General features: G+C 43.5%; 4 protein-coding genes across 4 annotated transcripts in view; 1 reads left to right on the forward strand and 3 right to left on the reverse strand.

The window, feature by feature from the left end:
* LOC311054576 (protein Wiz-like) overlaps positions 1 to 10,002 on the reverse strand; it is a 45,408-nt gene extending 35,406 nt beyond the window's left edge. The window contains exons 1-7 of the mRNA XM_084070584.1: positions 9,778 to 10,002; positions 8,181 to 8,348; positions 7,387 to 7,591; positions 5,266 to 5,341; positions 3,706 to 3,854; positions 2,807 to 3,214; positions 856 to 2,157 (exon numbers count right to left, since the gene is read on the reverse strand). Of these exons, the coding sequence (XP_083926710.1) occupies positions 856 to 2,157; positions 2,807 to 3,214; positions 3,706 to 3,854; positions 5,266 to 5,341; positions 7,387 to 7,591; positions 8,181 to 8,267 (2,227 nt within the window). The 5' untranslated portion in view covers positions 8,268 to 8,348; positions 9,778 to 10,002. The remainder of the gene's footprint in view (positions 1 to 855; positions 2,158 to 2,806; positions 3,215 to 3,705; positions 3,855 to 5,265; positions 5,342 to 7,386; positions 7,592 to 8,180; positions 8,349 to 9,777) is intronic.
* The window catches only part of LOC311054947 (uncharacterized protein), a 431,139-nt gene that overhangs the window by 212,776 nt on the left and 198,098 nt on the right, over positions 1 to 20,265 (forward strand). The window lies entirely within an intron of this gene.
* On the reverse strand, positions 12,308 to 15,438 carry LOC311054577 (N-acetylmuramoyl-L-alanine amidase-like; the record flags this gene model as incomplete). The annotated part of the gene is made up of 4 exons (XM_084070585.1): positions 12,308 to 12,408; positions 12,828 to 13,123; positions 13,588 to 13,795; positions 14,655 to 15,438. 4 exons carry the CDS (start codon positions 15,436 to 15,438, stop codon positions 12,308 to 12,310), a joined length of 1,389 nt encoding a protein of 462 aa, XP_083926711.1.
* LOC311054578 (tryptase-like) lies at positions 15,746 to 19,243 on the reverse strand (the record flags this gene model as incomplete). The annotated part of the gene is made up of 5 exons (XM_084070586.1): positions 15,746 to 16,045; positions 16,133 to 16,290; positions 18,296 to 18,588; positions 18,838 to 18,990; positions 19,233 to 19,243. 5 exons carry the CDS (start codon positions 19,241 to 19,243, stop codon positions 15,746 to 15,748), a joined length of 915 nt encoding a protein of 304 aa, XP_083926712.1.

Raw genomic sequence — 20,265 nt, forward strand, 5'->3', positions numbered from 1 at the left:
TAATTGGTGAAGTAACTGATATTTTCTTTCTTAAAAAGCTTAATGCTTAATAAAGTAATAATCAGAAAATACATTTTCAGTTTGGGATACCAAAATGTTAAATGTTATAGTGTTCCAGTTCCAATTGTGTCAATCATAATCACTTGACAGTTAAATAATCTTGCATTTGCATTGTTAAAAGGATCCCTGGCTAATAATGCCTTAATACATTACAATTGTCCTCTATAACTACAATTTTAAATGTAAAACACCTTAAATATTTTATTTAATTTAGAAATAGTTCATATTTTACTCAAGGGGGACAACGCCTGTCGCAAGTTGATGATGTCATGTGTCCATGTGTGGTCCAGCTATAAACAATCGTACTTAACCTGAACATAACTAATAATAAAAACAAAACCAACTTAATACTTCCTAAGGTTAATATGAGCATCAAAAATGCATTGAGTAAAGATGAACTATTTCTAAAATAAATAAAATATTTAAGGTGTTTTTAATTTAAATGTTTAGTTACAGAGGGCAATTATAATGTATTAAAGGAGTAGTTCACCCAAACAATTACCTATTTTCTACACACCCCATGAAGCATTTATGACCGACCTGTAGGAGACTCAAAGGAGACCCTTTGAGTCTCCTACCGGGTACATTAGCATCTTTCCACCAGTCATCAAATTATTAGCTTAGGAATGTGACAAAAACAAAAAAATCTCCATGAATTCAGTGCTTCATGGGGTGTGTAATTGATAGAAAGTAAGTCATTTTTTGGGTGAACTACTCCTTTAAGGCATAGGCCTATAAGGCTTATTAGCCAGGGATCATTTTAAGACTGGAGACTTGGCTTTAATTTAGTCTTACCGAGGTTGGATCTGGCTCTTGTGTGTGGCCTCAGTCCTGCAGGTGAGTCTGTGTGTTTTAGGCTGAGCTCAGAGTCCAGTGGCGTCCGCTGGCCTTCCTGCGGCGTGCTTCCCCCCTCAGAGAGTCTGTTGCTGCCCTGTCTGGGACGGAGCTGGACCAGCTCGTTCCAGTCCCCCTCTCTCTTGTTGGCTTTCCTGTTCCCAATGCACTTGAAGGCCAGCTCCCTGGCGGGGCGAGCCGCGGCCACATTTGGCTTCTGGTGCTCCAGAACGCTGTCCTCCGCGGCAGCGACCCCATGCCGGCTTTTTCCCTCCGGAAGACTGCTCCCGGACCCCGAGAGATGCTCAGAATCCGGGAAAGAGTTAGAAAAGGCAGGATCCGTGCTGGATCTGGAGCGCTGACCCATATCGTCAGGCCATACCCCACTGACGGAGGGCAGCACTGGGTGGGCTGTGTTCTGGTGTTGCTTTAAATGCCCACGGGCCAGGGAAGTGGAGGCCAAGCCCGATGGAGAACCGGGGCGGAGGGCAGACGCCACAGACGGAAACCTGGTCTGCAGGTCGGGGGAGGCGTGTGGGGGGACTGGGGGAGGTTTTCTGTTGTGGGTCTTGGTGTGGTTGGCCAGTGCTTGGGAAGTTCTTGTGCTGAAGTTGCATTTGGCGCAGACAAAGCGACGGCGGTGGGTGGGGCCGGCTCGGGGTCGGGCCGGGGTTGGCAGAGGGGTCGGGGCCGATTCGGAGTCCAGAACCGCGTCTGCATCCAGGTCCAGCGTTGCAACCGGGCCCGGGGATCGGACTGGAGTGCTCACTAGGTCAGTGTCTGGTCCTTTGGCTGGAGCAGGTGGGACCTGCTGAGCTAGAGGCTCCACCGCGACGCTCTCCTCCCTCTGCGACTCCGCTACCTTCCCGGTGTCGTTCAGCTTCCCGATCTCCTCCAGGATCTTCTCTCGGGACTCCTGGTGTTTCCTGTGGTGATCGGCCAGCGCCAGCCCGTTGGGCAGGTTCCATCCGCACTCCGCGCACCGAAAGCGGACGCTCTTCGCCAGACGGTCCCTCCTGCCGGCGGAACCGCCGGCACCCGACCCACTTTGGCAGTGCTCGGTCATGTGCTCTTGCAAGTGGACCTGCTTCTTGAAGTAAATGCTACATTCCACGCAGGTGAAGATCTCTTTCCCCGGTGCTTCTTCTTCTTCTTGGCCTCTCTCTCCTCCTTCCTCTCCCAGGACGCCTTCCTCTTCCAGCTTCACCGGCCCGCTCGCCACTTCCGCCCTCAGGTCCATCTCCTCGAAGTCGTAGCCCCCGCCTAAGGTTGTCACGATCATAACATTTTTGAAGATTAATTGTCATACAAATAATTGCAATTAACGATTTATTTACATTTTTGGCAAATTGGAACATATAAATAAAAATGACATTTCTGTTTGGCTTTTAGGCTTTGAAAACAAAAATGGCACAGGACAGATATGACATATACGTAACTTGAGAAATGACTGACAATGACCGGTACCCTTCAACAAAATAAATAATGTACTATGTCCACAACAGGCCATAGTCCTTATTTAATTGTATACTTTCAACCATTTTCCAAAAACAGCCTATCTACAATCTACAGGCTCACAAGCTGTGAGCCTGTAGATTGGCTATTTTCACTCATTTTCAACATGAAAACTGTTACTTTTCAGGATTCAAATTCAAAAATAGCAAAAGTAGCAGATCGACAAGTTCAAAACGTGTCGCTTCACGCGGCGTTTAGAGCGGCGTTTCGAGCTTGCGGATCTGATACTTTTGATACTTTTGTGTGATGCTGTAGTATGATCAAGTAGAGCGTCAATGTACGAAAGAAACGCAAAATCTATGCAGATGAACGGAAACGATTCCGACAATTCCGCAAATACAAGTATCTCAGATGATTACGATCGGGCGGTTGTGTAATAATCGGGACAGGCCCTTACCCCCGGCATCTCCGCCCAGCTGTGCCGCCTCGGCGGCGGGCGGCGACCTCTGAGGAGGCCCCCTCACCCGCCTCCCCGCCTCGGGCAGCGTGCGCTGCCAGGTGCCCAGGCCCGAGAAGGGCCTGAGCAGGGCCCTTTTCTTCCTGCGGCGCTGGATGAAGGTGCAGTGGGCCCAGGGGGCCGGAGGGGGGCTCTCGGGGTCGGAGTCTCCGGGGAAGGTGTACACGTCCCTCTCGGAGTCCTTGGCGTCCGACCCCCCCTGTGTTTTCACGTAATTGTCATTGCCCCCCCTCTCCTCGTCGGAGTCCTCCTCCGCTATTTGGCACCCTTCCTTTGGTTGGACTTTGGTTGGAGGCAGAAGCGGCTCGGCGCTACTCTCTGATACATTCCACGCTTTGCCGTCCGCCGCTGTGAAGCACCCAAAAAAACAAATAAAACAAGGAAATGGTAAATAAAGATTAGCCACTTTCAACCTGTCCCTATTTTGGGCATATCATTCTGGATACAAATAGTTAAAAATAAATATGTGCGTCGCCATGCAATGTGAGCCTATAGATTGGCTGTTTGTGCCACACAACACCATCATATCGTCTCTGTCGGGTGAAAACCTCATATGTCCAAAACTGTAACTTTCCAGCATTCAAATAAAAAATAAAAAAAAAGTATGAGCTCTACAAGTTCAAAACGAGTCACTTCGTGCAGCGTTTCGAGCTTGCAGATCTGCTACTTTTGATACTTTTGTGTGACGTTGTAATGTGATCAAGTAGGGTATCAATTTACAAAAAAACATTTAAAAAATGCGAAAATATTTTCAAAAGGTTAAGATATGAAGATAAGAGGTTTCTGCCCGACAGCAAACGATATACGAGAAGCTATAAAGTGTCAAGAATAGAACTTACGTTCCGTGGCGCTAAGCTGAGCCGCGTTTGGGTCCTCAGTGTGTGTGCTCCCATCGTTTTGGCTCTGTCCCTCCACAAGGCTGGGTTTGTCACTGTCACTACGGGAGGGCTGTAGTTGTTCAGGTGCTTGGTCACCCTCACTCTCCAGTCTGGAGATTCATAAAGGAAATGACATCATTGTAAGGTCTAAATAATACCATCATACCAGGGCAATTACAGTAATCATATTACTCATAATATGAGTATGTGTATGGGATTATATTATCATCACAATATTTCTAACATGTGAACTGCATAACTGGCCTAAAAGGACATAAGAGTGTGCTTGTGACTGGAAGGTTGCTGGTTCAATCCCCTGCACTGTCAGGAAAGGTCTTGGCGGGAAACTGAATAAGCAACACTGTTCCCTCCCTGTTGAAATGCACTTTGAGCAAGGCACTTAACCTAAGGTGCCCAGATGTCCCAGTTTGTCTAGGATTGTCCCGTTTCGAATACATGATGTTAAGTTCATTTAAGTGTCCCGGATTGAGTGTTTGAAGATATTCATTCAAAACATTGATAACTGGTGGTCTAGGACGATCCAAAATCGGGATCGGGATTGGACCCCAAATCCCCACAAAGCATTTGTGCTGAGCGAACCCACCAGGATGACTGGTTAAACTAAAGTTGCAGTCTGTGATCTCTCTGACAGCCTTTGATTGGTGTTTTGGGGTAAGTCTTTCTTGCCAGGTCTGGATCTATTTTGTCCCCGTTGTTAAAGGTTCTGTAAGTGATATTTCTTGGTTAAAACAAAAACGTTTTGTTACAAGGTTAAAGCTCTATAAAATTCTTATAGTAATCACTTGGAGTGTTCAGTAACAGCGGTCTCTCCAGCTGTTTAGTAAACAGAGAATACATTTTCAGGTGGGTTACTAATTTCATCCGGTCAGGAGAGACAAAGAACATTTATCAGCTTCTGTTCCCTTTCCATTGGGCCTCTTCTTACTTCCTTCACAGGTGCTATCAATGATACTAATGAAGGTTCTGTTCCATTCTGGTCAGGGTGCTGATATTGTGCATGTTGGCTCACTAGAAACACTCCATTTTGGTTCCCAAATCGCCCCTTATGGTGGGTGTGTAACTCTGAGAGTGTACAAATGAACCAGAGTTATGGGGGTCCTTGAAAATAAGACAACCACTATGCCACACTAAATGGAACAGAGCCTTAATTAGTATTATTGGTAACACCTGTGAAGGACGTAAGGAAGGGGCCCAATTCATTCCCAATATGGCTGCTGTGCATAGAGCCTATTTTGTCTGCTCATTTATTTGTGTCATCACTTCCAGTTTCTCTTGTTTTTCCTGTATGCTCTATGAGTTCTCTCTCTTGATTGGATGTAATTGGTATCCCGTATTTTTTAAATCTTGTTTACTAGCTGGAGAGACCACAGTTACTGAACAAACGCTATACAGCAGGATTACTATGGGAAATATAGAGCTATTCAACACGTATTTGAACAAACAATATCACTTACAGCACCCAACAACAGCAGCCATCCACCTTTCCACAGCCCATCTCACCTGAGTCCAGAAGAGGGGGATCCTGGGCTGTGGGCAGCCAGGCCATGAGGGTTAGAAAAGTGCTGTAGCTCCTCATCTGACGCATGCATCACGGCACACAAACAAAACACAGTGAAACATACAGGACATGCTCAACATGTAGAGAAACACAGAGCTCACTGACTCATAGATACAGCAACATCCTCAGTGTATATGTAAAGGTACTGTAAAGTGATATTTCTGTTAAAATAAGTGTTAAATAGCTCAATATTCTTTCTGATAGTAATCACTGCTATAGTAGAGTATAGAGTGTTTGTTCAGTAACAGGGGTCTCTCAATCTCTCTAGTTCTTTAGTACACAACACAAACAGAAAATACAACTTTCAGGTCAGGATACCAATTCTATCCAACAAGGAGAGAGATCGCATTCAGGAAACAGGATAAACAAGTGAAATTGGAAATTTGAGCAAAAATAAAAATTTGCAGACAAAATTGGAACTGGAACGCTGACAAATGGGCTCTTTTTCTCCTGATTGGTTGAAATTGGCATCTCACCTGAAAATGCATTTTGTGTTTACTAAAGAGCTGGAGAGACGGGGAGACCCCTATTTCTGAACTATTGCAATGATTACTATCGGACTAATAGTGCTTTAACTTCTTAACAAAAATCTTTTGTTTTAAAGAAGAATATCAGTTACAGCACCTATAAAGAAGTTGTAAGTGATTTGCTTTTGTAAAAATAAAGTTTTTTGTTAAAAAGTTAAAGCTCTATGAAGCTTTAGTGAACATCTTTTCTCTCACGCTAGCTTTCATTTCTCACACTACGTCACTTCCTCTTTCCCATGCTATCAGAGCCTTTCATTCATGAGCACTCCTAGCCAATCAAACTCTTTCAATTTGGAGTCAGCCATTCAGGCGATTGGCTCCGTTTTACAAAATCACTGCCTATGAACCTGTCATTCTCTTTTCAGACCGTGCAACACACCTCCTACCCCAGCTCCGCCATTGTTTGTTTGTTATGCTTTCAACTTGATCTTTCCTTCCTGCAATATTTTGATAGCAATCATTGCTATAGAATGTATTATTCAATAACAGAGGTCTCTCTGGCTTTTTAGTGAACAGAAAATGTATTTTCAGGTCAAGATATCAATTTTATCCAATGAGGAGAGAGAACCCCACACATATAATTTATCAGCTTAATTTTTTTGGTATTCCAATTCAAATTTTGTTTGCTTATTTTTCTTTTCTTTTTTTTCTCCATCATTTCCAATTTAACTTGTTTGTCCTGTAGGCTGTATGAGTTCCCTCTCCTGATTGGATGAAATTGGTATCCTGACCTGGATGTTGAGCTGGGAATATAGAGCTATTTACCACTTATTTTAACAGAAAATAATGTCACACCACCAATAACTCAGATAAAGTACTTACTGAGAATATGTATTGTGTATAGGCTGAATAATATTTAAAGCCATGTCAGTATACAACAGTATACAGTAGCGACAATAACAAGTTAACAACTTGTTAAAACACCAACAAACTGGTAATCGTGAAAGAGCACCACATATTTGTTAGGTTCAGTCTAGTGTTGTGTAGCCAGATGATCTGACATCTACGCCTACTGCTACATCTGGGGAAATCTAAATTCAATACGGCAGGGCTGAAAATGTCACAATTTCTGAAAAGTTTTGAACATGTTTTAAGCTTTTCGCCTATAATGACATGCCTAAATAGAGATTGATTAATTATTTTATTAAATTATAGATTCTTTTTCATATTAAATTAAATCGATTTGTTTATTTCACTGTTGCACCCGTCTATGGGTTAGAACGGCTGTGAGAACGGCCACTAACAAACGTTGTACACCCACTGCTTTGAATACATCACATATGAAGGATCGCCCTAAAGTCCTTGCATTGGTGCATTATTCATTTGTATCTCAGTTTTTGACCCTACAGTACGTTGAATTTAGATGTCACCAGACATATGTCACGAGGTCGAGATCTCTGATCTTCTGGCTACGCAAGAGATGATCAGTGCCACACTAGCCAGAACCGTAGCATAAGGAAACCAGCCCTGAGCCAGCAGGATCAAATAATTGGGGTTTTAAATAGCTATTAAGCCTGTTAGTATTAATTTTGTTACCATCTAATGTTTCTTTCTCAGAGTCAGAGTCCCAGGCGAGGGAGGATGGAAAGGCTGAGGGTCTGAATGTCCTCTGTGCAGTCCTCCCTGGATCTGGCCTGGCCAGGGGTCCCTTGGTCTGCTCCAAGACCCCATCTCCGCTGTCGGACCACGGGCTTCTGCTGCGCATCAGCTCCTCTCCCCCGTTTGGAGAACATGATGCCTGCTGCTGACAATTTAAAAGCGTTTAACCATGGCTTTGCCTGCATGGGCGATGATAATGAAGACAAAAAAAGGGCCTGTGTAATTGATTATCAATTACGCAATTAGCTATTTCACAAAGCCTCTGGAATGTCCATTATGATTTATATATCGTTGATGTCGGGCAGAACTCTTGTACTGTATCTCCATATTTCAACTTTCACTTTTTATGGGTTTTTTTAGTAGTAGCTGAAATAGCTGATCTACAAGCTTGTAGATCGGCTAGATTTCTGAAATGTTTTGAAAGTGAAAGTGATTACGTCTGTTTGTGGGTTTCATAAATATTGAACCACTGGAAAGTATTTACAAGAGCTTGTGATTAAATAATAACTATACATTGGAATACAGGTTCCCGCCCAACGAAAAGTAAATCAGATTAGAATGACACAGTGCCTATAATGTCTATAACCCCTGATTTAAAAAAAAAAGGTATCAAACAGGGGTCCGTGGTCAAATGCATATGAAACTGGGGGTCCTTGAAATGAAAAAGATTGAAAATCACTGACAGCAGTGGAGACTCAATCAATGGCCTCATGCCTAGATTTCCACCGTACCTGTAATGTGTGATTTTGGGTGGTAGGGGTGGAGGGTGGGGGCCCATAGTTGGTCCCTGGGGTGAGGGGCTCCCCCTCCGGCTCCATGGTCCCCCCAGAGCACACAGTATGGGGGTCCCCACAGGTGAACAGTTCGCCTACATCTTTCAGTGCCCTCTTCTTCCACTGCTGGGGTACAAACACGCACGAATGCACGCACGCACGCGCACACACACGCACGCACGCACGCACGCACGCACACACACACACACACACACACACACACACACACACACACACACACACACACACACACACACACACACACACACACACACGCAGAGGCACAAGTGTTTCTTCTTAGTTGAAAGGTTTCATGTGACTTCATGAGAACATAATCTAATCAGTATACATAGTACATATATAAATAGGCTATATATGTGTATGTGTATATATATATGTATATATATATATATATAGTCGCAGGGTTATGGGGGCGTCCGTGGACTAAACACATAGCAAACTGGGGGGTCCTTGAAATTAAAAAACTTTGAGAACCACTGACATAAATCACAAGATCAGAGCTATTTTCTTCTTCTTAAATACAGGGGCCGGTAGTGTCATAACCGTGTCATTTCAGGGAATAAGAGTGAGACATTTATGCACAGCAGTGGTGTCCAGAATTTAAAAACTAATTGAGTAAAAGTACAAAAGTGTTAAAAGTACTCATTATGCAGAATGTCCCATTTCACAAGTTCAAAATGTATACACATTTTTTGAAAATAGCAGATCTACAAGCTCACAGATGTCCAGGCATTGTGAGCTTGTAGATCGGCTATTTTCAAACGGCCAAAATGTAGGGCTGAAATGGTTAATGAATGTTTTGTAATAATAATCAAAATCTACAAAGTAACTAGTAACTAAAGTTTTCAAATAATTGTAGTGGAGTAAAAAGTATAATATTTGCGTCTGAGATGTATGGAGTAGAAGTAAAAAATACGTAGATATATGTAGATATACCTCAAAATGATACTTAAGTACAGTACTGAGTAAATGTACTTAGTTACTTTACTCCACTGGACATATCTGACCAGATTTGAGCACGGTCTGACCTATATTTTCTCATTCTCAACATGCCTGGTCGGGTGTTCAAGTGCAAATGAAATAGGTCGCTCAAATGGTTACATAAATAAAAGTGTCCTTTTATCACATCCAGGCCCATGCCCTCTCTCGCTGCCCCTGTGGAAAGGAAAGCATGATCGGGACACATCAAGGTGTCCTATAAGGGGCTGCCCTCTTATTATTATTGGAAGGACGTGGCTGCTGCCGATCGATTCATCAGCTGACCCGTTGCAAGAACGTAGCAAATATGAAATGCTTTTCAAACCATTAAAACGCCCATAACCGATGTTTATTTTTCCCCCCATCTCTCTGAGGGATAGAGAAAAAAAAGGAGAGGAAGAAACAAAAATGTTAAAAAAGAGAGAGAGAGAGAGAGAGAGAGAGAGAGAGAGAGAGAGAGAGAGAGAGAGAGAGAGAGAGAGAGAGAGAGAGAGAGAGAGAGAGAGAGAGAGAGAGAGACTCTTTTTTTTTTTTTTTTTTTTTTGCAAATACTCACAGAAATCGGCCTGGCTTTTGCGGATCGCAGTAAAAAAAATGCTTGTTTGTTTTATGCAGCGTCTGTCATCATGCCTCCAGACGCGCAGCCTCTCAGACGCGGCATGCTGCGGGCGGACTTGTGATCAAGGTCTCCGGCGTGCGTTAACTTGGTCTGATCGGGTTGCTCAGGTTCCTGCACGGAATCATGGATCTGTGTCCCGTGAAGAGGATGCCAGCCACTAGGACTCCATGTTATTTGGCTTGCAGGGCACGCCACGGCTGTGCGTACGTAACGTCAGGGAGGGAGGGGGGGGGGGGGGGGGGTGTTAAAGACCCGCCGCCACGGCCAAGTTCAAGGAAGGTTTTATTTCTTATATGTCTTAATAGGCTACTCATTGCTTTAGCGGCTAGCATATGTATTTACACCGAAATGGGATAGCCTATTTTGTGAATGTAGTAGCCTACAAGGCAAGCAGTCACAGTGGCGATTTAGTTGGGGGGGCACTTGCCCTCCCCGATTGGCCAGACCAGTTCTGATATATTGATTTTATTTAAAAAAATAAATAAACATAATCTTTTTTCTTTTTTTTTTTTTAGTTCACAAACGAGTTTGCATACAAGTGGCATTAGGCTACTGTAAATAGATTGTGTATGTAAATGAAAGCCTGCCTGGTCGGCTACTTACAATAGGCGTTAAAGGAGAATTTTGGACTAAAGTTTTCTTAGCTATTAAAATATGTGATCTAACCTAAGGCCTATCCGCGCACCTTTTAAGCTGTGGCGGCTCAGGGGTCGAGTTATGAAATTGAATTTGAAAATGTTCTACTGTACCATTCATCCTAAGATATCATAACGTCATAGAAAAGGTAAGAAAACTTTAGTCCAAAATTCCCCTTTAATAAGGTGACCACATATGGAGCTCTCTCTCTGATCTCTGCTCTCTGCCCTGCAGGAGTTAATGAGTAGGATAGTTATTTCCTCTGAAAACCGATCAAACTATAAGGATAGTATCACCATAGCCTCGGAAACCCATGCTTTTTGTTTTGTTTTGTTAGTATCACCATGACATGTGTCAGTGTGTGAAGGATATAACATGTAGGCTAAGCAAGCTGTGACACTTACATGGAATGTTACATTATTAGTTACATTTTTTGTTTTGCTTACTTTGCAACGGTCTGCTAGTTGAATTGTTTTATTGGCTTAAGTAGGCTACTTTGCAGATGGAGTAGCGTTTTTATTCAGTGTTCATAATATGTTTATAGGATGATGTATTTGCACTGTATTAGCCATACTGGTGACACTATATTAACAGTTGATCTGTGAGCCCACCGCTATTTACAGATATAACTGCCACATAATTGTCTGTCTGTAGCCTATGCTCCATTCAGTTCCTTTAATATGCAACTTTCTGGTATAAAGGATTCTCTGGCTGGTATTATTTCCATAGAGTACCAAGTTAACCATACCATAGTGACCATACTGTGCACTGGTGTGTTTTTTTGTGTGCTTGTCCCCCATGACAAAATCTTGCCCCCTCCCCCCTCCTGACAAGAGGCTAAAATATACAAGCAAACTTGACGATATGTATTTGACAAAACTGTTGAGAAGTGTCCTGGTTGATTAGCATGGCAACGACACTTTAAATCAGCGTGCCCTGCATGTAGAATAATTCAGTTGGATTGTGATGTAGCTAATAGGCTATATTAATTAGAGATCAATGTGTAATTAATTAACCAATTAAATACATTCATATAATTATAGCCTAGTAATAATGAATAATAATAATAATAATAATAATAAACCCCTGATCAGTGTTGATTTGTTTTTAATCAATTCACAATTTCACCATTTTCTCAATACTGGAAATCTATCAGTTCCAGATTAGGCTACTGCTCAATTGAATGCACATGGTGCCCTCTAGTGGCTGCTAGACAAAATTGTTTTTACCCATGGTGCTTCCCAAGTATACAGTATAACCTTTTACAAGATTTTATTGTATTTTATTTGTATCTCTTTTAGCCCATCGGCTAATCTTCCAGTCCACATACAAGTAAAAACATAACATTACAGCATACAATAATGATAAAAATAACAGCCAAGTATTACACTATAGGCTAGATATCAAAATACAACTGTACACACACACACACACACACACACACACACACACACACACGCACGCACGCACGCACATACAGAGGGATGTCATGAATGTGAGTGGTGAAGCAGGTTTGTCATTCATTGACTTCCTGTCAAAACAAAACAAAACAAAACACAAAAACAAATCAGGAATGCATACATGCCCAATAGATAAGCTAACAGCACAAGATGATCCTTTTAGTATGCAGGGGCTCCCCATCGTTTTCAGCTTGAGACCCAAAAGAGAAATGTGGTGTCTGATTGACTGATAGATGAATCACTTATGCCCTATTTCAGAACTAGTGAAAAATAGCTGATGTACAGTACAAGCTCACAATGTGCCGCTATGCCACACGTTACAAAGCATTTTTAAAAACATGTTTATATAAGTATATGACTTACTTCTTGACTTAATCCTCTTTACCCAAGGGCACAGGGCGTTCACCAGAGCTCTCCATCTCACTCTCTTCTGGGTATGGGCTTGTGCTTCCTTCCAGCTCACTCCAATGTTCTTTAAAGTATAACGTTTATAGGACACATTAAAAAGGGGATATTCACTCGTGACAACCCATAAAAACGGTTGCTTTATTTAAAAAATGGCCCAGAACCATCGTTTGGGATCCGCTAAATATAAATGATAGCATAGGCGGCGGGTAATGAAGGCTAGGGTAGGCTAAGCCTTCCCAAATGTTATCCTGGATTTTTTTTTAAATTGAGCAAATTATATATAATAAATGTGCGCAGCATTATCTGTATAAATTGGTCAATATCTAACCCTAACCCTAACCCTAAAACCGAAATAAAGTAACCAAAAAGTAACTTTATCCACGGTAAACCAGAAAAAAATCGCGCGCGCGCGCCTTCCCAAATGTCGGGCTCACCCGCCGCCTATGAATGATAGCCATATTCACAGACAGCCTCTCAACTCACCCAAATGCCCCCAGTCTCTGATCTCTCTGCTGAGAGCGTCCCCTGGACAGGAGGACGTTTTCTCAACCTGTCTGTGACCCTGAATGGTGAAGTTGGCCATCAGCTGACCGCCACTGACGGCACAGGATGTCAGACGGTCTCTCACCAGCCCCATGGCATGCTGGGAAGGCAGGCTGGAGGAATAGTCACCGATGAACGAAACCCCGTAGCCTTTGCTGTCGTGGCCTTTGGTGTGGGCACCTTGCCACTCCCATCCTCTCCCCTCGTATATATAACCATCAGCACCGGCAACAAAGCTTAAGGGAGACATGAGTGTTTTGAACAGAAGAAAACAAATCTTAAAGAGCGTACGAAACTTTTGAGAGTAAAACTGAAGATTTACCTAGATTATTACAATTTTAACATTCACAAGATCCATAATAAAAAATATTAACCTCAAACCGATGAATGCGCAGTAAAATATTCACTATATTCTATCTCCCTGGTTCTCAATGTGGAGTCTGGGGACCCCCAGGGGTCCTTAAAGGGGTTCCAGGAGGTCCCTAGCTAAATGATTGATAGTTACTGTAGGAACCAAATGGACACTTGCAGGTCTGCAACTCTGAGAATGTATAAAGGGTTCCAAATGGACCAAGTGTGAAATTAACACTGAGGATTTTACAGTGCATATTGGGGTCCCAGAGATAGAAACTGTATCAAATAGGGGTCTGTGGCTTAATGCATAGCAAACTGGGGGTCCTTAACATTGAAAAGTTTATACCTGTATCCAATGTCCTTCCTACCGCTGTCCCAATGGAAACGCTGCATGGCCCTCATGTCAGCAGAACACTGTTCAAAGGTCAGACAGGGCTGGCTGGGTTTAGAGGTATGGTGGATGTAAACGAAGGCCAGAGGGAGGAACAGGGGCGTCTTGGTCCTTCTGTAGGGCTCTGCGCCCCACATACACCGTGGAATGATGGCTGGGCAGTCTGTGATGAGACACACACACGCACACGCACGCGCACACGCACACGCACACGCACACGCACACACACACACACACACACACACACACACACACACACACACACACACAGGAAGATATGTTAAGATATGTCTGGACTCCTCTGGAGCAATATATTCTACAGATCTACAATATCATAGCCTTGAGTCAGACTTAACCACTGAAGCCCGATATACTTTGTTGTACCACGAATAGCAAAAGTAGCTCAAGAAATGGCTCAATCTGCTATTTTAACTATTTCATGACATGACATTTTTAGAATTATTTTTGTTTTATATTATTGTATTTATTTACTCCTGTGCTGTGACACCTGACCTACAGTACATGCAACTTGGTTGCTTTAAGCCTTGCTTTGACCCTGTAAAACCTCAGAGCTATTATACCCTACAAAGCCTAAGTTCAATACTGTGTCAAACTGATAAAAACGTCTTTAAAGTATTTCAACTTGGCCAGCCAAACGTTATACTGTAGGTCTATACGCGATACTGCACTCACTGTTTATCTCCAATAACCACGACAGATGATTTGACCTTTGACCCAAATAAATAACTATACTTTGACCAAAAATGTATTTACTGCACTCAGCCTTTATAGGGCAGTAGCTATAGTTTATTCAAAGAACAAAGTAACTTTAAATGTATCATTATCTCAGGTCTGGTTCGGCTTACTGCTTTGCTCACAATTCTGTCTCTTTGTAGTATTTGTTTGGATTAACTTTGCTAACTGCCTCCAGTCAGACTTCAAGTTGTAACTGACTTGGACTTTTCTACTGTCTGACTTAAATAAACACAGTGTAAGGCACATCATTGTGGTCTGTTACTAACCCAAGTATTTGTGGACGAATTCTTTCATCCCCTTGTCCACCACACCGCTCAGGATGTGTTTCGGAATTTTGTTCCGCAGGTTATTCCGGACGTTTCTCTTCAGGTTGGAAGATCTGTCCAACTTTCGTAAGTTCTCCCTGCGATGCTGGCTGACGAGGCGCGGAGCGGTGTCAGATCCATCCCCTTCCAGACGGTGGCAGTAGTATGAGCTCAGCAGGCTGCTCAGTTTGACAGGAGGACCTCCGGACTGGGCGACCTCCATCCCTACAATCACACCATCCATACCTCCATTGACCATGGCGGTAGTAATGCGGGAGATCGGACCAGAAAGCCTGAAGTTGACAGGTGTAGAGATGCTGTCCCAGCAGCCATCAGGGCCCAGGCGCTGGGAGGTGACAGACTTATTGAAGTGCTTGAAAGAGAGAGCCAGGTCTCTGGCCAGCGTGAGGGTGTACAGACCCTTAACACGGCCCGTAATCTTGGAGTGGAGCCCGACTTCGATGCCCAGGAGGAGGGGTCTGAGGGCGACTGTGGTTCCATCTGAAGTCAGGACCACTCCCTCTTCTCTGCCATCCTCGGTCACCGTGTGGCGTATAGCCCTGCCAAAGTAATCTGAAAGACCAGCCTCCATCACGGCTCCATCAGAGGACGCCTTACCAAGGTAGGATAGAATGAATCCGTCCGTCAGACCAGCTTCCCTGCGTAGGCTCTGCAGCACAGCGATGGGCTTCAGCCCCGGGTTGGCCTCCTCCAGTTGCTTTATGGCCTTGATGAACTCATTCATGTGCCAGTTACTGGGCAAAGCTATAAGAGATGAACAATGACCACACATTACTGACATGATTTGATTTGTAAAGTCAAACAACAGTGTTGCGTGGTGAAAATAGCCGATCTACAAGCACAATGCCTTGCAGACATGATGTGTTGTGAGCTTATAGATCGTCTATTTTCCAGCATGAAACAACTCAGTCTGACAGCTCTCTAATGCAAGGCTACTTATTCTATCCATAAGTAAGTTGCGCAATTCCTAAACTCTAGAGTCTAGAATTGCTACAACAGTAATTGCTTTTTTCATGTGGTGATTCAGGTCATTACAGCCACTCACATTTGCCAGTGGTTGTAGGAGGGATGATGGTGGTAGGTGGAGTTGTTACGACTGCTGGCAGGCCAGAACAGGTGACGCTGAGGTCACTGTCAATCCCAGAGGAGGTGAAGGTGATAAATCCTGGCTGGTCGCTGCTGATATGACTGTTGATCCAAGACTGGTACTGAGACACTCTGGCGTAGACTCCAGGAAAATTGGGCGTGGCACAACCTTCACCCCAGCTCACAATTCCAGACTGAATCCAGCGATTACCCTGTTTGCTCACCATTGGGCCTCCCGAATCTCCCTTCAGGGAAAACATACAGCATTTTAAAAGAATGAAAGCTTTGCATGAAGAAATTCTTGCAGAGAACACAACCATTCAAATGATCACCTGACATGAGTCCTTCCCTCCAGCACTAAATCCAGCACAGATCATATTGTCAGTGATGGAGCCCACTCCATACAGTGGAGTGTATTTGCAGTTACACTGTCTGTTCCCCACCACTGGAACCTTCACCTCCTGGAGGTTTTGTGGGGCTGGGAGGTCAACTAGGGAAACACAAATGTATTTTCATGAGCAAGACTTACCCTAGCCCCAAGAACCCAGTGTTTGCATTGAAGCGCATTGGACATGCTGGCCATTCATAGGTACTGCAGCTTAGACGGCTGGGGCCACTGTACATGAATGAGCGAAAACGGTTTCGACCAATCACTCGAATCACAAGCTTGCGCACGAGCTTGCGCACAGGGCTGCGCACCTCTGTGACGCAAAACACGTCACCTCTGTGACGCAAAACACGTCACCTCTGTGACGCAAAACGCGTCACAGTGGCCCCAAATAGGCTACGCCCATCACATTTTCCAACCCAGAAGAAGGGGTGATTTCGCCTCATGCACTGGGTGAGCAACTCAATGCAAGTGGATGGGAGGGAATATCCGGTGCCCTCTCTATTATTTTTTAACTCTATGGACAAATATATATAAATATATAAAAACAAATTACAGTCAATTGAGCGTCTGTAAAGGTTGACTTCCTTCCTCATTTGAACACATCTCCCATCCCCTTTTTACAATCTGTACGGCACCTCAATTTATATCTATCAGCGAGGCCGGACGCCTAGACTATGTTTTTGCCCCTGTCCGTCCGTCCGTGTGTCCGTCCGTGTGTGTGTGTGTGTGTGTGTGTGTGTGTGTGTGTGTGTGTGTGTGTGTGTGTGTGTGTGTGTGTGTGTGTGTGTGTGTGTGTGTGTGTGTGAACAGCTAGCCAAGTAGGCCAAGGAAGAACCTCCACCAGGAGGCTAACATTTTTTTTAAATACTGCTCCTACAGATTTTGTCCAAACGTTATGCAAATTGGTACACATTATCTTTATAGTCATGTGATCAAAACGTACCCGTACAATTTTTCATATTCCATCCTGATTGGCTAGGATTCGCTTCCAAAGATTGCAGGAGTGGCCCGTTTTGAACAAAATGCCACAAATCAAAAAGTGGAGTTTGCATGTTCTTCCCGTGTCTCTCAGGGTAGCTAATACCCTCACAAAAACATGCAGTAATCCTGGTCGCTATACAGCCTCCCCCATGACAGCCGGGGTGCCTGATGGAGGGGAAAGGAACTGGTTGGAATAACGTGTTCCTTCCACGTGCTACGTCTAACCAGGGAACCTCCTCCCTGTCGGGTGATAAGAAGCGGCTTGCTAGCTCTCATGCATTGAAGGAGGCATGAGCTCGGCTCTATAGGCTCTCCCTAGGCTGGCAGAGGGAGTGTAGCGCCCAGGATTACATAGGCAATTAGCACTGGGTGAAAAAAATGGGTTACAACAGGCCAGACATTTTGGCCTATAACTCTTGAACTGTTGGTCATACAATAACAAAAATGTTCCTTGGATCATTACGCAACTCCCCAAATAGGCAACGCCCATTTCCACACCATTTTGCGCTTTCTTTGCAAAACACAGTTTTTGCTACTACTCCTACCGATTTTTTCCAAACTTTGGTACACCTTATCTCTGTTCATGTAATCAAGATGTATCTGTCTGACTATGATTGGCTTTCAAAGTTAGGAGGGGCCGTTTTGCATGACGTGCCACAAACACTGCTGGACTGATCGGCGGGAAACTTTGCACTCTGGAACACATTACTCTTATTACTCAGATCACTCAATTGGCTCCCAGTGTTGTGTTCTAGTTTTTTTCGGAAGGTATACGCTACGATACGATGCGCGTGGTTGTGGGTATACGCTCTCGCGTTTTCAATGGATGAAACAGTTTTTGAAGGTATACGGTAGCGACGAAAAAAAATCTCAAGGTATACGCCGTACACAGCATCTGACGGTAGAACTCCTATACAGAATTGTACAAGGCTTTAAATGATAGCTCCTAAATACATCTATACTACACAGATCATCAGGCAATGCGTGCGTGCGTGTGTGGTCGTGGCTGTAGGTTCTATTATCTTTTTGTAATATGGTTTGTTATTTTGTTTACATGAAGTACATTGAGTGCCCCTTTAAATGCTGCAATGAAATGGACTTGTCTTGACTTTATTAGACTCACCTCCAGATCTAATGTCGCCCCAGCCAGTGAGCCAGCTGCCGATGCCGCTGTGGAAGGAGCTCCCAGATGCTGCCAGGCAGACTGGTTGGATATTGTTGGAAAAAGTCACCGGTGAGGAAAGTTTAAGAAGAGCAATATCATTATCATCTTCTATGGTTTTGTTGTAGTCGGGGTGACGGATGATCTGGGTAACCGTCCGAGAGTCTTCGTCTTCTGTCCAAGAGACTTCGTTAGTGTTGACTAATTGTTTAATCTGGCGACCCAGATAAACAACAACACCAGAGGAGTTGTTACTAGGAATAAAGAAAAAAGAACAATCCATAATGAGCACCATATTATTAAATTATTCACATGAAATGGAAAGTAGCAGATCTTTTGCAGTGATGGACAGTAGCGAAGTACATTTTCTCGAATATGTATATATATGTTTTGGGTATCAGTACTTTACTTCACTCGCAGTTGAGTAATATGTGACCAGGAGCATCTACTGAATATTTTGATTCAAGAACTGGTGTTGAGTACTTTGTTCATCATGCACTGACCTATCGAAACAGTGAGCAGCTGTCAGCACCCATTCCTTGTTAATAAGAGATCCACCACAGAGGTAATCACCATGTATACTGGCCATCCAGGGCCAGCTCCCTGCAGGAGCATCCTCACCTCCAACTACCCTGGTTTTCGGAGGAGGCGGTATCCTGGTGTTCAGAGGAGCCCTGCCACACACTGAGAGAAATACAACCGTCAATTGATGGGTGGCAAAGCCAACAAAGTAATGCTTACTTTATTCTTTGTCGTACGACGGTGTCGTGCGCTGAAAATAGGCCATCTACAAGCCCATAACGCCTAGCAGTTTGTAGGTCGGCTATTTTGTAGAATGGCTATATTTTGTAGATCAGCCTTGTTTAGTAGATCGGCATTTTTTTATGCTTTGTCGTACCTTAGAATCATTATTTAGGAAGGTAAAAAACAATGAAATAAAATGTACTTACCATTTAGTTGTGACTGAGCACCTGAAAAAAGGAATGGAAATAAACTGTTAAAATAACAAATTGAGATAATTTGAGAAACGCATCTTAGTTATAGAGTTACTGTATATTATATTCTTCTTCCGGGCCGCTATAAGCCAGAAGGCGAAGATTACGTTTTCACCTTGTGTGTGTGTGTGTGTGTGTGTGTGTGTGTGTGTGTGTGTGTGTGTGTGTGTGTGTGTGTGTGTGTGTGTGTGTGTGTGTGCGCGCGCGCGTGCGTGCGTGCGTGCGTGCGTGCGTGCGTGCGTGCGTGCGTGCGTGAGAGAGAGAGAGTGTGTGTGACAGGGACAATAGCCAGTTTGCTTCCCAGAGCAGTCCGTCCTGTTAGAGCATGGGGTGGGGTGGGCAACTTTGATGATGGAGAGAGGGCCACTAAAGCTACACCAGCAGTGTACTGTAAACTCCATCACTCAAATAGCCCATAACAATTACAAATGTAATAATAAAGTAATATTATGCAATTATCATTCATTGTAATATATATATATATATAATTTCAGATGCATTTATTAATACTTACAAAAAATATATATACAATTGAATACACTCACTGTACTGTAGTAATTAAAACGGGTCATGTAAACTTGCATGTATGGAATTGGAACAGTTGAAATCAATAATATATCAGTGTTTGTGTATATATATTGACCCGCAGGCCGCATTAAGTGGAGGTGGGGACCACCAGTAGCCCACGGATGTGTTAGAGGATTGTTAGAGGAACATAAAACACTGATTACAATTACAATTACAATTTAGGCATTTAGTAGACATTTATCCAGAGAAACAGTAAGCAAGGTAAGCGTATACATCAAATTCATAGCAGACAGTGTAGTCCCTCAGTAAACTAGGACCACAGGTAAAACAAGAACCTAGCATCAGTGTAAAGTTTAGACTCTAAACAGTGTTATCAATATAATATAATTAACGTAGTACAATAAACTG

Source organism: Gymnoscopelus microlampas (assembly GCF_963454915.1).
Source record: "Gymnoscopelus microlampas genome assembly, chromosome: 11".
NCBI lineage: Eukaryota > Metazoa > Chordata > Actinopteri > Myctophiformes > Myctophidae > Gymnoscopelus > Gymnoscopelus microlampas.